This window comes from Crocuta crocuta, unplaced genomic scaffold (assembly GCF_008692635.1).
Source record: "Crocuta crocuta isolate KB4526 unplaced genomic scaffold, BGI_CrCroc_1.0 scaffold2, whole genome shotgun sequence".
In the NCBI taxonomy this organism is placed as follows: Eukaryota; Metazoa; Chordata; class Mammalia; order Carnivora; family Hyaenidae; genus Crocuta; species Crocuta crocuta.
This window is the reverse complement of record NW_027528640.1, coordinates 6,557,068-6,574,277: the sequence shown is the minus strand read 5'-3', so window position 1 is coordinate 6,574,277 and position 17,210 is coordinate 6,557,068. Positions and strand designations below refer to the sequence as shown.

At 38.7% G+C, this 17,210-nt stretch overlaps 1 protein-coding gene across 4 annotated transcripts in view; it reads left to right on the top strand.

The window, feature by feature from the left end:
* Positions 1-255: 255 nt before the first annotated feature.
* Positions 256-17,210, top strand: part of ATAD1 (ATPase family AAA domain containing 1) — a 74,128-nt gene continuing 57,173 nt past the window's right edge. For 2 of the 4 annotated variants that reach the window (XM_077755229.1, XM_077755225.1), the window contains exons 1-2: positions 256-406; positions 2,461-2,573. In XM_077755229.1, the coding sequence (XP_077611355.1) occupies positions 2,527-2,573 (47 nt within the window). In that variant the 5' untranslated portion in view covers positions 256-406; positions 2,461-2,526. Of the gene's footprint in view, positions 407-2,460; positions 2,574-13,307; positions 13,425-17,210 lie in introns of those variants that run through there. The other 2 variants (XM_077755228.1, XM_077755227.1) reach the window with 2 other exon arrangements.

Here is a 17,210-nt window from a genome sequence, read left to right as displayed (position 1 = left end):
GGTCCTTCAGGATGTCCCAATAAACAGTAGTTTTAAAACGATTTTATGTCATTTATTGATATATCTTATGTCATACCAATGTTCCAGTTAAGAGTTTAAACAAGCAGTGTTGGCCACTGGTCACTTGGTAATCAAACGGTCCAATCACACTGACCTGCCACATGCTTCTCTTAAGTCACATGTGCAACATTGTGACATAGCAAGAATGCACACAAACTCCTTTTTCTGCCCTTTCAAAGTTCTCTGTGGGGGCGAGGTTCAGGAGACACCACCTCCCCCACGCACTAGACAGCTTCCTGGGTAATGTCTCCTACAAACTAGAAGGATGCTAATCCCAGCCCAACTGTGCAACGAGCGAACCCCCAGGGGCTTCCCGAGAACCTGCCTGATACACAGCCGTCAGAAGGTACAGTAACACTCAGAGTCAGAACCTCACCTACACTCTCTGGTTTAAATCCTGACAACTCCTAACTACGTCTTGGCTGTCACTTCAGTGACGCTATTCCCACTTTGCACTGAATTTTCTTGAAGGTTAGAAAACAACAACCCATCTTGTGTAAGCCTCTATACTTCTCACAATTCCCCACACAGTTTTTTACATGATAGACAGACAGTTAAGTATTTATAAACTCAATGACTAAAAGACTATGTACTTTTTCAAATATACACATAAACATACAAATATAGCTTATTGATTGGATATAATATAATCCTTAGGTAATAATATTCATACATCACATATGTTATCATGAAACCTTTTCTTTCAATACTTTGGTGTGGGATATTATCTGGAAAGACCTTAATCACCATTTCTGTCTTTCGTTTTCCAAAGGAAACATCAACAGAGGAAATGTCAGTCTTAGTTAATATTCTGTGTCCTGAAGGTGGGGGAGTTGGGAGGAGATAGGCCTATGAGATCATTTTAATTGCAAACCAAACACGGTAATATACCTTTTCTCACTGCAGCACAAATAACCAAAATTCCCAGAATGTGGACTCCAAATTCTATTCAAGAAGCTAACTTTTCTCTTTCAAACAGGCTCCGGTGAACTTATTTTTTTTCTAATGCTGTTCTTTTCAGTTTGTCTAAGATGGAAGTGGCCAAATCACAATTGGGGTTTAGTTTCACAAGTTATTGTATTAACTCTGGAATAAAGTAGACTAAGTCATGAGCTCTTATTTCCAAGGGAACCCTAGGCGAGTCAAGCCAGGCCTTCCGGCCGGCAGAGCCAAAGCTAAAGCTGGGCGCTGGCCCTAGCCAGGGGAAAGTATGGACAGGTAGAGTAGGAATGGGGGCGGGGCAAGCACATGAGGAAGAGACGGAAATGGATGAGGGAAAGGCATTACCCTCAAGGATCATCAGCTCTTTAAAGCCAGCTCTACGGATTAACAAAAGTTCATAGAGATAAAAGATCATGGAAAAGGGAAAAATAAAAGGGAATGGATGAGATGGAAAAGATTAGTGGGAGAAAAAAAGGAAAGAAGGTTCACCTGGGGGAGAGCAATGGCGCACGACCTGAAACTGCCTTCAGTACCAAAGCTCACTGATCTGTTCTACCGTCTTCGGCTCACTTGAGACAATAACCTATTTCTAGCCTTGTTCCACTCCAATTCTGAGGACTTGTCCTTCACTGTTGATGGTCAAGAATCACTAGTGTTTTGTTTCTTTTCATAGATGAATTCCTTTAAAACTGTTATCTGCCAAAGACAAGCCTTTTGTTAAGTGAGCCATGCAGGGTTCTGTTGTTCATTTATGCTCCTCCGCTCAAATATGTGTATCTGGCACCTACTCTCGCATCCTATGTTTTACTGTGCTGCGTGGGTGAGAAACGGACCGTGGCCTTCTAACCACATACTCTTTGAAATAAGCTTCTCTGAGGCATAAAATAAATAATAAAAAGAATTGGTCCATGCAGAACCTAGGTCACTTAGCCTTGAGACTATTTACAGTGAATTCTGAAGCAAACTTAGTCCAAGGGACTAAGATCCAAACAATCAAGCAGTAAATTAATTGAAAGCTCTGACATCAAAAAATACACTTGAGGTATTATAACTGAACAATAAAAAGCCCTAAAGCTACCAGTCTAGTTTTGGGGAGTTGTTTCTTCTTTCTTATAGCTCTGGACACTGTGAAATCCAATATCAAGGTGGTGGCCAATTTAATTCCTGGAGAGGGCGCCCTTTCTGGCCTACAGATGGCCACCTCCTCTCTGTGACCTCACAGGGCACTGAAGGTGGGAGGGAGAGAGAGCATGAAAGCAAGCGCACTCTGGTGGCTCTTTCTATAAGGAACTAATCCCATCAGAAGGGCTCAATCTCCATGGCCTCTTCTAATCCCAATTACCTTCCAAAGGCCCTATCTCCAACTACCATCATATTGGGGGTCAGGGCTTCAGCATATGAATTCTGGAGGGACATGAGCATTCAATCCATGATAGCAAATAATATATATTATTCCAGTTCTAGGTGACATGGAGTAACCTCATTCTACCCTGTCTTTCTCGCTGAATGTGGCTGTAAAACCTGATGGAACACATGGAACATCCATTTGAGGAGTCCAAAAATAGTAGCAGGTAAACTGGGAAAGAAGACCAGGATTCAAAGCACTGCTGAATCAGCAGTGAGTTTTCTGTTTTGCTTTTCTCTACTAGAAACCCCTGGTCCAGATGTAAGGCAGCCTAAAACTCAGAATGGGCACCAGGGCACAGAGGGAACTCCTGAAGAAGCCCTTCAGTTCTGTTCCGGCTCCAGGATCAGGAAAAGCATTTCCTGACGCTTGGAGAGTGTCAGGGAAGTCTGCCATCTTTTGTTCTTTCCCCTGTTCTCTGATGGCCCAGGCCCCAGGAAATCCTGCCCCCCCCCAACAGTAGCAATGAAGACAATGGTAGTGGGGGCCCACAGGCACCAACATCTCTGAGGGAGGGAAATCTTCCTCTACGAAAAAGCTGTGATCCCAGGAGGGGGTGAAAATCACATTTGGCATTTCATCTCTTTCCCTCCATTGCTTGGCCCTAGACAAGGCCCTGTCCCCGGAAGTAGGCTGTATAACAGGATAGCTAAAGCACTGGCTTTCTGGATACAGGACTCAAAGAGGAAGTCTAAGGAGTCAGCAAGTACCAGAGATTATGGAGAAGGAGAAACTCAGGAAAGTAATAGATAAAGCTGATTAGAGACTCTCAGGCTCCCACTCAAGCTACACAAGGACAAAACGGACCTAGATAGTGAAGACTCTGAGACAGAGCTAAAGGACAGACCACCACACGTGTTGCAGATTGGGCACACACAGAAGACAGATTCAAATAGTGCTGCAAATGCTTTGAAAACAGAACTGACATTGAAACTACAGAATAGTGGTTGGAATTTGTAGCCTGAACCCAGCCACCTCTATTGAAATTTTATAACGGAAAACTACAAAAACCAAAATAAACTCAGTACATGGAATCAATCACAGAACAGAGATGACAAAGGAAAGCATCAGAGAATTTGAAGATAACTCAACAGAAATTATTCAATCTGAACAATGAAGAGAAAAATAATGGGAAAAAAATGAACAGTGTATCAGAGACCAATGGAACAAAACCAAAAGACCTAATATTCATGTTACTGGAAATCTAGAAGAGAAATAGAAATACAATGCAGTAAAACATATGGGAAAAGATGATTAAAAATTTCCTGAATGTGGTAAAAAACATAAACATACAGATTCAAGAAGCTCAGTGAACTCTAAACACGATAACCCCAAAACAATGGATGCCCCAATATAGCATAATCAAACTGCTGGTAATTGAAGACAAACAAAAAGAATCATGGAAGCAGGCAGGAAAAAAAAAGGCGCATTATTTGCAAGGCAACAACAACTCAATGATTGTAGGTTTCTCATCAGAAACTGTGGAGGGTAGAATAAAATGGAACAGCTTAAAGTGCTGGAAAAACAGAAAACAAAAACAAAAACCAACCCTTCAACCCAGAGTTCAAAACCCAGGAAAAATACTCTTCATATTGAAGTTGAAACAAACACATTATCAGGGAAGGAAAAAAAAGAATTCATTGCCACCAGACCTATTCTAAAGAATTGCTAAAGGAAGTTCTTAGGCAGAAAGGAAATTATACCATAAGGAAACCTGGGACATCAGGGATACACGAGGAACAACTGAAATCATAAATATCTAGGTAAATATAATAGGCTATTTTTCTCTTTTTAAAAAAAATTTTTATGTTTATTCATTTTTTTGAGTCAGAGAGACAGAGGCAGTGTTAGTGGGGAAGGGACAGAGAGATGAGACACAGAATCTGAAGCAGGATCCAGGCTCTGAGCTGTCAGCACAGAGCCCAATGCAGGGCTTGAACCCACGAACCTGAGATCATGACCTGAGCTGAAGTCGGTTGCTTAACTGACTGAGCCACCCAAGCACCCCTAAACTAGTCTTCTCTTGAGTTCCTCAAAACACATTTCATGTTTGAAAGCAAAAGTGTCTGCTTGAATTTTTATCATATGTAAATGCAATACATAAGACAACTGTAACATAGAGTGTAAAGGGATTTAAGTGAAATGGTGATAAGACTTCCTCACTCCACTTAAAATGAAATGGTAACATATATTGATTCTACATAGATTGTAGAAAATCAAACATTTATATTTTTATCCCAAGGGCAACCATTAGGACTTTTTTTTTTTTTACAAAGATAAATAGTGAAAAACACAATAGATAAGACAGAATACTAACAAAAATTCAAATGTCCCAAAAGAAGGCAGGAAAGAGAAAACAGAGAAATGAGGGGGAAAATTCAAAAAAGGAAACCAACAGAAAACAAATATATCAAATAGCCAAATAAACCAATAATTACATTAACTGAAAATGGTCTTAAATATGCGAATTAAAACACACAAATTGGCAGAATGGATACAAAGAACACCTGAACTCAAACATAATGATATAGGTTAAAAATAAAAGGATGGAAAAATATATGCTATATGAGTACTAATCAAAACAAAGTGGAGTAACTACATTAATATCAATGTAGACTTCAGAGCAAAAAAACCCAAAAAACCAAAAACCAAAACAAAACAAATTATCAGAAGTTAAGAGCATTACCAAATGCATGAGTAAAAATCTAAATGGACTGAAAGGAGAAACAGACATAAACACAATTATTACATTTGGACTTCAACGCTCCTCTCTCAGCAATGGAAAGAACTAGTAAACAAAGTTGGCAAGGATATAGAAGAACCAAACACTACCACCAACCCAACTGGGTTCAACAGATATACAGATTACTCCACCCAACAGCAGCAGAACACATATTATTTCAAACGTACGTGAGACGTTCTCAAAGACAGACAATATCCTGGATTACAACACCACCCCAAAAAAATATGTGAAAGAATTGTAATCATACAAATTATGCCCTCCAATCATAATGGATTTAAATTAGGATTAAGTAACAGGAAAAATGAAAAGAAAGTCCCCTAACATGTGTAAACGACACCCTTGTAAATAATCTATGGCCAAAGAGAAGTCAAAAGGGAAATGTAAAAATATTTTGAACTGAATAAAAATGAAAAAACAACATGTCACAATTTGTAGGATTCAGCTAAAGCAGTGCAAAAGGGAAATTTGCAGCATTAAATTCATACATTAAAAAAGAAGAAAGGTGTCAAATTACTGATCTTAAAAATACAAATAACAATAAAAAAGGAGCAAAATAAACTTAAGTCAAGCAGAAGGGAGGAAATAAAAAAGCTAAGGGCAGAAGCAAATGAAATTGAAAGCAAAAAATTAATAGAGAAAAATAATGAAAAACTGATCCTTTGAGAAAAATGAAATTTATAAATCTGAACAAAGAAGAAATACAAATTATCAATATCAGGAATCAAAAGGAGGATATTACCACAGAAACTGTAGATATTATAAGGGTATTAAGGGAATGAAAAAAGCAACTCTAAACGCATAAATATGACCTAGGTAGAATTAACAAATTCTTGAGAGCAAACTACTAAAACTCATCAAAGAGAAAACAGACAACCTAAAGAATCCTGTAACTATAATTTTTTTTAAAAAAACCTTTTAAAATAATATTCCAGTCCCAGACAGTTCTAGACTTCTACTAAACATATAAAGATGAACTACCAATTCTATACAAACTATTTCAAAAACACAAGAGGAGGGAACACTCCAAACTCATGTTTATAAAATTGGCATTACCCAGATACCAAAGCCAAACAAAGGTAAAAAAAAACAAAAACAAAAACAAAAAACATAGGTTAATATCTCGTGTAAACACTGATATATAAATCAGACAAAATCTTAGCAAATTGAAAACCTAAGTATTTTTTTAATTATATACTAAAACAACCAAGCAGAGCTTATCCTGAAAAGGCAAGGCTGCTTCAGTATTTAAAAAAAAAATCAATCAATGTAATCTACTTTATTGATAGACTAAAGAAGAAAAGCTACATAATCATATCAGTTGATGCAGAAGTAGCACTTGAAAAAATCAACACTCATTTCAAGATAAAAAAAGAAAGAACTGTCAGCTAACTAAGAAAGAAGGGGACTTCCTCAACCTCATAAAGGTCATATACAAAAAGCTAACAACTAATATCATACTTAGTGATGAAAAACTGACCGCTTTCCCCTTCAGATCAGGAATAAGGCAAAGATGTTCTCTCTCATCACTGCAATTTAATGTTATACTAGAACTCCTAGCCAGTATAATAAGGCCAGAATAAGAGATAAAAGGCATGCACATTGAAAAGGGAGAAATGAAAATGTCCCTATTTGTAGATGACATAATTGAAACCAAAAGAAGTGACCAAAAAAACCTCCCCCTTGAACTAAGTAAGGTCATAGAGCATAGGTAAGACACAAAAATAATCTTATCTGTATACCAATGGATGAACAACCGAAACTGATTTTTTTTTAGTCATTAGTATGGCTTCTAAATTATTTAAACATTTAAGAATAAATTTAACAAAACATAAACAGGATCTCTATGCTAAAAACTACAAAACACTAAATAAAAGAAATTTTAAAAAGACTGAAATAAACAGGAAGATATATCATGCTCAGGGACCAAAAAACTCAGCTCCTTAAGCCCATGTACAGATTTAACTCAATTCTATTAACTATCTCCGGAGGAATTTTGTAGATACAGGCAAGCTGATTCTAAAATTAACAAAGAAATTCAAAGGAACTAGAAAACGCAAAATAAGTTTGAAAAAGAACAATGATATTGGAGGAATCACACTACCTGATTTTTAAGTTATGCTATACAGCTAGATTAGCCAGGACAGGGTGGTGACAGTGGTGGGCAGTTACATAGATCAGTGGGATGGAACAGACAACCCAGAAAGAGATCCTCACAAATACGGCCAAGTGATTTTGGACAGAGGTCTAAATGATAGTCTTGCCAAAGAAAGGTGTGGGACATTCATACACTTAAAAGTTAACCTCAACCCCAAATTCACACTTTATGCAAAAATGAACTCAAAATGTATCATAGATCTAAATGTAAAACATAAAACTTCCAGAAGAAATCTTTTTATTTTAATTTTTTATGTTTGTTTATTTTTGAGAGAGCAAGAGAGAATGTATGAGCCGGGAAGGGGCAGAGACAGAGAGAGAGAGAGAGAGAGAGAGAGAGAGACAGAATCTGAAGTAGGCTCAAGGCTCTGAGCTGTCAGCATAGAGCACGATGCGGGGCTTGAACCCATGAACCATGAGATCATGACCTGAACTGAAGTTGGATGTTTAACCAACTGAGCCATCCAGGCGCCCCAAAAGAAATCTTTAGAGAAAGTCTCTATAACCTGGGGTAAGTCAAAGAGTTCTTATACATGACACCAAACACATGATCCACAAATGAAAACAACTGGTAACTTGGACTTGATCCAAATTTAAAACTTTACAGAAGACACTAGCAAGAGCATAAAAAGATAAGACTAGAAGAAAACATTTGCAAATCACATACTTTCAAAGGCCTATATCTAGAACATATAAAGAATCCTCCAAGCTCAACAGTAACAACACAAACAACCCAATTGTAAAATGAACCAAACATCTGAACAGGTGTTTTGCCAAAGTAGATTAATGCATGGCAAATAAGCTCACGAAAAGATGTTAATATCATTACCCATTAGGGGAAATGCCTATTAAAACCACAATTAGATACCTACTAGAATACTTAAAAAATACTGATACTATCAAGTTCTGGTGAGAATGCAGAAAAAATGGAATGCTCACATATTCTCAATGAAATATAAAATGGTAGAGCCATTGTGGAAAACAGCTGGGCAGCTTCTCATAAATCTATAAATACTTTTATCATGTGACCTAGCAATTCCACTCCTCAGTATTTATTCTAAGGGAACAAAAACTTCTGGTTCACACAAACCTACACACAAAAGTTTATGGCGGCTCTGGTCATAATTATCCAAAACTGGAAACAACCTAAGTGTCCTTCAATAGATGAATGAACAAACTGTAGGATAATGGAATACTACTTGGCAATAAAAATGAATGCATGATTGATATATGCAACATCTTGGATGAATCTCAAAGGAATAAAAGAAGCCAGTCTCAAAGGATTGCACACTGCATGATCTAATTGATGTGTTATTCTCACAAAGACAAAATTCCAGGGATGGAGAACAGATCCATGGGCACCAGGGGTTGAGGAAGTAACTAAAATTAGTCACACAAGGTAGTTTTGTAAGATAATGGAATTGTTACATACCTTGATTGTGGGGGTGGTTATATGAATCTATTGTCTCAAAACTCAGAGAACTGTACACACATGCACATATGCACACACAGTCAATTTTACCATATGCTAATTTAAAATAAAACTCAAATATGATACATTGCTTTTATGATATTTGAAACAAGTTTTAGCAGAATAAGATCAAGATTCAGAAACCCCCATTAATTCCTTCTTAATTATAGAGTGGGAAAATAAAGGAGAGAACACTATTAGAAGGGCTAGTCTTGGGGTGCCTGGGTGGCTCCGTTGGTTGAGTGGCTGACTCATGATTTTGGCTCAGGTCATTATCCCGGGATCGTGGGAGCAAGCCCCATGTCAGGCTCCGTGCTAGGCGTGGAACCCGCCTAAGATTCTGTCTCTCTCCCTCTTCCCCTCTCCCCTGCTCACATTTCCTCTCTCTCTCTAAACTAAAAATTAATAATAATAATAATAAAGCCTAATAATAATAATAAAGCCTAGTCTTGCTTAGAATGGAGTTAGATATTGCTTACAGTCAACATTTTGGATTCTCATAAATGTTCATAGTAATTCAAAACATATTCTCTAATAATGTTTTTATAAAGTTTAGAGGTTGTGAATCCAGCAGCATTAATTTATTATACTGTTTTTAATAAGTATTTTTAATTAATTTATTATACTGTTTTAAGGAGCTCTAACAGTCTAAGCAACAGATTTTTTTAATTTAAACAAATTTGGGGAAGGGCATCAGTATGAACACAGGCTCTGGAACTAGACGGATTGGTTCAAATCCCAGCTTTGCCATCTACTAGTTATTTGACCTTGGAAAGTTAGTGTTACTTAGTTACATTACCTCTCTGTGCCTCAGTTTCCTTGTCTGAGGATAATAATAGTACTTGCTACACAGGGTTAATATGAGTGAGAATTGGGTGAGTTAATATATGTAAAGCACTTAGAATAGTGCCTGTCACATATTAAATACTGTACTGAGTGTCGGTTAAAGAAAATGCCCATTTGTCAGTTACACTACTGTATAGGTACGCCACAGGACAGAGTTGATTAAATATTCAAATATATTAGCATGACTCAAGTGGAATTTTACCAGTTTATTAACTAATATAATAAAGATTTCATTGTAAGCTTCTGCACTTGAGTCTCTTCCTCAAAACCATGCCAAACAGCCTCACAAATGGCCTCAGCTCTTGTGAAGGTGATGAACGGGCTTCAGTTAACAGCAAATTCAATAGGTATCTGACTGGTGGCTGCCAGGAGAAGGGAGCTAGTCTGACTGTGAGTTGTACTGATCCATCTGTAGTGTCCTCACCAGCTACACCACTCTGATGGCCTGTGTTCCATTCTCCATGACGCGTTCCATCAGGTTACAGACTTAGCCTATGCAGCCCCACTGGCAAGAATGGGAACAGCAGATAGGAGTTCTAGGGGGAAAGGAATTTGGCTCCGTAAAAGGGAAAACACTGAAGAGCTCTCCAAGCGTGACATGGGCTTCCTAGCAGTTAGGAATTCTACGTCAACTGGAAATGTTCAAATAAGTTTAATGACCAGTTGGTGGGACAATTTTGATAACCACCATCACAACCATTTACTAAATGCCTATTGTGTCTGTCCCGGGTCCTTTACATACATTATCTTCAATCCTCCCCAAACTTATAATGTAGTTACTATTCACAAGTTATAGGCCAGAAACTAAGGCTCAGAGAGATTAAATTTCTTAAAACACACAGCTACTATATGGTAAGGCTATGATTTGACCCAGGTCCACTAATTCCGTAGCAGACATCCTTTCTACAATTCTACACTGCCTTGGGTTGAAGATTCAATGCCATTTAATATTCCTTTCAATCCTGAGAGAGTGTGATTCCTGGAAATTATATTCTTCTAAATCTATATCTAGGTCTTCCCTAACCATTTCTATAACACTGGAGCAGGTGTCTTTATCTAGGGGGAAAATGTAGGTGTCTTCTCTTTCTTAATGTTGGTTTCTTACTTCAGTAAGAGAGATGTGTTCCAAGCTTAACACACCACTCAGCATGCCAATAGTCAATTAAATTAACAATAAACTATACTGCAGAGCAGGTATGGAATTTCTTACTCCTGAATTTACTTCCTAAAGAATGAGATTTTAAAATCTTCTTTTAAAAAAAGAGGAAATTTTTTCTCTTTATAAAAGTTCCAAATGAACAGATAAGTGGAGATAAATTTGTGTCCTTACCCCTCCACTCTTCCTCTTTAGCTCTCAATTAAAACACAATTTATGAGAATCTATATGAGTGTTTTTAAAATCTGTTATAGTAATCTCTCATCAATTGGAGGTGGTGAAGGATACATTTCTGAAAAGTGTCCTGTTAGCTAAAACCTTCATTGGCAAGTTCCAGGTTTCACAGAAAATAGGGAATTTACAAGAGAATCCAACAATAATATTGGTAATAAAACAAAAAAGACTCTTTTCCTTCTGTTGTTCATGAGCTCATATCCTGAAAGCCGTGATCCGCTGTGGAAGATGGGGTTTATTTTATACTAACCACTTTTCCCTTTTTTAAAAGTTCTTGAGGGGCACCTGGGTGGCTCAGTCGGTTAAGCATCTGACTTCGGCTCAGGTCATGATCTCATGGTTCATGGGTTCAAGCCCCATGTCTTGCTCTGTGCTGACAGCTCAGAGCCTGGAGCCTGCTGCAGATTCTGTGTCTCCCTCTCTGCCCCTCTTCCTCTTGCACTCTGTTTCTCTCTCTCAAATATAAACATTAAAAAATATATATTTTTAAGTTCTTGATGTAGCCCTTAATGTACTGATATTTAATACTTGCATTTGCTTTCTCTGCAGTGTCATTTTCGCCAGCCTTGGCAACATTCTTAGTAGCCAGCTTGTCTCTTCACAAAGGAAGGGCATGGCTTTTCGAGACCCAGCTCCCTACTGCTATTCTCTACTCGTCACCTGTGGACAGGGTGGAGGATAGGAGACCTCCTCTATCTTTACCATCTGACCGTAATATGGGATAGGGGTGGAGACGAGGGGAGGGATCACTGCAGCTAAGTTCCTTAATGTAAAGAAGCGAAACTTTTCCAGACATACAGAGATTACATACTTTAAAATTCAAGCACACAAATGTGAAACCACACTGTAAAAAAACCAGGACTGGCAAAATGGTGGGGGGCTTACCAGGTATTACTACACAAATCTTACAAACCTTCAGTACTTAATATTTTAAACTATACTCCTAAACCTAGAATTCAAATTTAGCATTCATTTGTGGGGGTCAAAGGGGGAAACAAATTCAAACAGAAGTTCCTCCACACTCAGGTCAGAAAGGATCATGAAATCATGGACTTAGGAAGCTGGTAGAAGTGTCCCAATTCCAGATTCCCAAGGAATCCAGAAAGGCTATCTACCATGGGACAGGCCACAGACTTGGCCCTTTCACTTAGTATTCTCAGAATTTCTCAAACACTGTACCCATTAATCTGCATCTCGCATGCTTGAAACTATCTTGACAGAGGCTATATTTGTATCTGATACTCAGTACTCGGCAACACTTTCCTGCCTGGGTGCAGAGACAGAATTTGGGGATGGAAAATGGAAAATGAAAATGGAGTGTCATAGACATTCCTAACGAATGAGGAGGAATGTCCCCTGGAGAGGTGGTTAGTTGCCTTCTGCTTTTGCCTACATGTGTGAGTTCAAGTGCTGGAAATGTTTATGATTTACTCAACTGAAGAAATATCATTATTTCCTCCTCTTCTCCCAAAACAATCATTGTATATCATGACTTTAGACACCACTCAATTAAACTGTTTCCCCATTTATGTCCAGGAGTTCCAAGGCAGGAATGGGGGGAGGCTCCTTAAATACCAGCCTGTGAGGACAACATGATAATAGACGATGTAAAGCCAGTTTATCTAGCACAAGAAGGACTGAATGATGAATGGATCAGAATGTGGAAGGTGGAACACTGTCCAGCCTGAGAATCAAGATTATCCAGACAGAATTCTGATGTTGCTTTCAGCTGGTTAAGAATCATTAGCATCTTGGGGCGGTTGGGTGGCTCAGTCGGTTAAGCAACTGACTCTGGTTCTGAGCAAGATCTCCCAGTTCGTGAGTTTCAGCCCCGCATAGGGCTCTCTGTCAGCACGGAGCCTGCTTCAGATTCTCTGTTCCCCTCTCTCTCTGCCCCTCCTCTGCACTCAAAACAAACATTAAAAAAATTTTTTTACAGAATCATTAGCATCTTGGGGTACCCAGGTGGCTCAGTCTGTTGAGCATCCAGTTTTTAATTTCAGTTCAGCCCATGATCCCAGGGTTGTGGGATGGAGCCCAGCATTGGGCTCTGCACTGAGCACAGAGCCTGCTTAAGATTCTTTCTCTCTCTCTCTCTCTCTCTCTCTGCCCCTCTCCCCTGCTCATGCTCTCTCTCTCTCTTTCTCAAATAAAACACAAACAACTAAACAAATAAACACAAAGAATCATTAGCATCTCAACATCATAGGGGGAAAAACACTGCTGGGGAGTCAACCTCTTTGTCTCCTTTCCTTAATGACCCCTTTTGTGATCCCTCCTTTTCCTGAAAGCACAGAAGACATAAAGAAAAGGGTGTGGGACATTCCTCTGGCCTCATTCAGGATTGACCGCCCCGCTCCCATAATGACTCTGGACTTTAAACTCAATAAGAAGCATACCTGAAAGGAGAAAGGTGTGTGAAACTCTATCAAGTATAGTGTTTTGAAGCTGAATGGGATTTGATTTGTTTCCTGTACTTCCGTAACTCAAGTTACAGGCTTTTCTTTCTTCCTTTTTTTTTTTTTACTTACACCTTTGTTTTGTTTTTCTGTTTCCGGAAGTGCTGACACTAAAGAGATGAGAAGGCGATTTTAATATTAGCTTGCCAGTACCCTATTGCTGGGCCTCTCTAAGGTGAAAGAAGAAGGTCTAGCATATATCTCAGTCTTAAACATATAAAATCAGCAATGTGTGACCTCAGCTTTGCCTTTGAAAGCCATGTCCTCAATCTCTAAACAGGACATAGCATTTCGTTTGCTCAGCAAAACTCCTTCAATTTTAGGAGGTTTTCATGAGTTGCACATAGTAAATGTCTTTTTAACTGTGCTGTGCTTGAGCACAAGCTCAATAGAATTAAATTCTACATGAAGAACAGCAGCTCTGATGTCATGACAGTCCCCAAGTGTAATCAGAAAGTGGAGTTTACAAAGGAAAGATCAGACATGCAAAGTATTGACGTCTAAAATCTCCGGTTGTAGTCTGCAAAGGAAAGATCAGACATGCAAAGTATCGACATCCAAAATTTCCAGTCTGGTTCAGCATCTCACTTTCACCCACTGAACTAAGTTCTTTTTCTTGTGCAAAACCCACTCAGCAATCTAAGGCAGGAAGTTTTCCCTAAACAAATAAGAAATGGGGATGAAATATAGGATAAACCTTTAGCTTAAAAAAAATCAATAGCTCTATGAGGACTTGCATTTTTATAAAATGTTTTAGTCTTTAGAACTCCATGAAAGCAAGGAGTGTAAGCTCAATAAATGGCTGTTATTAGACAGATGGGAACAACAGCCAATATCAATAATGGTCTTCAGTGAACTGAGAAATATCCAGATAGCTATTTTCATGGTTTGATCAATATTTTAAATGTAATTGTCTGGTGGTCAGAAGGATAGAATCTTATAGGTTTTATAGAACTATCATAAATGGTTTATTGACTACTAATCAGTCAGACTCAGCCAGAGGAGGGTAGTAAGATTGGGAATGAGAAAATCAAGAGGTCAGAGAGACAGAGAGGCGTGGCCTCTTCACAAGTCAGGGAAACATTGGCAGACAAGCTGCCAGGGTTAAAAACTTGAGAGGTGAAGTCCTCATGCAAACAGTAAGGAGATAGGAGAGAATCTTTGTCCTCAGAGACTTCTGGAAATGAGAGAACATCACTCATAGTACAATGAAAACATCGCCTGGGGTGTTACAACAGCAGGGCACATTTATTGAACACTTGCTAGGGGTCAGGCATAGAGCTCAGCACTTTCCTGAAACGATCTCATTTAATTTTCACTGCAACTCCGTGGCATGTGTACCATTCCTGTCCCCATATTAAAGACAGGGAAGTTGAGGCTATATAACTTGCCCCAAATCCTAGAGCTAGAAAACAACAGATTGTACATTCCAACCCAGGTCTGGTGGGCTTCAATGTCTATGTTCTTAAATCCCATGAGTACCAAGACTCACCCTGATGGGACTGGTCTCTGATGGACACACTAGGAACGGACCTACCAACAACCGGGCGGTAACATACGTATGGTCAGTAAAATGGTTTGATTACACAGCTCCTATCTTTGAACTGCATACCCTTCCTACTTTTTATTTTTCCTCCCCCTTGGTCAGATTAAATCTGCAGTAATGGAGCCTCCAAAGCCCCATGAGATATGTCAGATTGCAGGGGGGGACATCAATTAATTAAAGCCCTAGTTGAGAGTGGAGAGATGGGTGAAATAGGTAAAGGGGATTAAGCTTCTGGTTATAAAATACGTAAGACATGAGAATGAAAAGGGAATATAGTCAATAATATTGTAATAACCTTGCATGGTGACAGATGGTGACCGCACTTACCACGGAGAGCATGGAGTAAGGTACAGAGTTGTTGAATCATTGTGTTGTACATCTGAAACTAATGTAATGTTGTATGTCAACTATACCTCAACAAGTAAATTTTAAGAAAGCATTTAAGCCCCGCCTATGTCCTAAGCATCCTCCTTTCTCAAGTAGCTGGCATGTGACACGAGAATACAAAATACTTAAACCCCAATTTGAATTGCGTAAGGTGAAATCTCTGCCAGTGCTAAGTAGAGTGAATCACGGGGGCTAACAGGATGGGCACAGATTTTACTGTCTTTGTGGTTAGAAAATAAGAGATCTCAAATGTTTCTTTTGCATTTTAGTTTCACGAGTGTTTCAAGGTTACAACATATTCTAATAGAGAAATGGCAGGGGGGGGCGAATGGTTTACAGAATCTTAATTTTTTTAAATGTTGAGGACAGCACACATTCTTTTCCAAATACTTTCAAGGGCATTTTCCTAGAATCAGGTAAATGAGAGCAAGTAAGTGACCTACTTACAGCAAAAAAAAAATGCTCCAGGTTACAAAGGACGGGAAGCCAGTGCATCCTGGAAACCACAGCATCTGGTCTTGTTTCATGCTTCATCTATCAATCTGCTGTTACAGAAATTGAGAATTAATGTTTCAACTACTGTTTCTTCAGTTTTGGCTGATGAATTCATATCTTTGTTACTCTTGCCCAATCCCTCCCATCTCCTCTCCCATTTAAAAAACCATACGGAAGGGCATTTATAAAGGTCCCAAATAATTCCTAGGGAGAGGACTCATTCATCTATGCTATAAAACCTCTGCTAATGAGTCTATAGTAAGGTTAGACTTCTTCCCAAGCAATTCTGTTTTGATAGATTCTGACTTTCCACAGATAGTATCACTTGAACAGTGTATTTTCAGTACTCTACGAAGCTGAACAATAAAATATTGCAAATTTAAAACAAATACCCAAGTTCTAGACAATGTTTATTGCTAGCATAAACGGTAAAAAGGTCTACCTGGCAGTAGTGCTTAAGGAAAAGGATTGTGTAGCGATGTTAGATTGCAGCTTAGTGCTACCCTGATAACATTAGAAAATTACATACACATGCATTTTCAATTATGTGTGAAATTTCTTTTTTAAAGTTTATTTATTTTGAGAAAGAGTGGGAGAGGGGGAGGGGCAGAGAGAAAGGGAGAGAGAGAATGCCAAGCAGGCTCCACACAGCCAGCACAGAGCCCAATGTGGGGCTCCATCCCATGAACCATGAGATCATGACCTGAGTAGAAATCAAGAGTTAGATATTTAACTGACTGAGCCACCCAGCAGCCCCTAAATTATGTGTAAAAATTTAAAACACAGAAGCATGAAAACTAGATTTACGGGGTGCCTGGGTGGCTCAGTCGGTTAAGCGTCAGACTTTGGCTCAGGTCATGATCTCACGGTTCATGGGTTTGAGCCCTGCACTGGGCTCTGTGCTGACAGCTAGTTCAGAGCCTGGAGGCTGTTTCGGATTCTGTGTCTCCCTCTCTTTCTGACCCTTCCTTGCTCATGCTGTCTCTTTCTCTCTCTCAGAAATAAATAAAACACTAAAAATTTTTTTTAAATTAAAAAAATTTTAAAAAGAAAAGTAGATTTATGAGATGTTCTTTGAACCTTGCTATTGTGTCTTTCAGCTCTCTGCGCTTTTTAGAGAATGAAGCTACCAATTCATCTTTCCATTCCTTCCAATCTGTTAAAATTTTAATTTTTCATTACTTTTGCCTCAACTCCATCTCACCCTTTCTATTGGAACTTCAATCAAGCACTTAATCTTGGTCTTTCTCAGTGCTTTTATGGCTTCAGGTACAGCTTCATATTCTTGCTTTCCTTTTCTGTCTCCAACCAT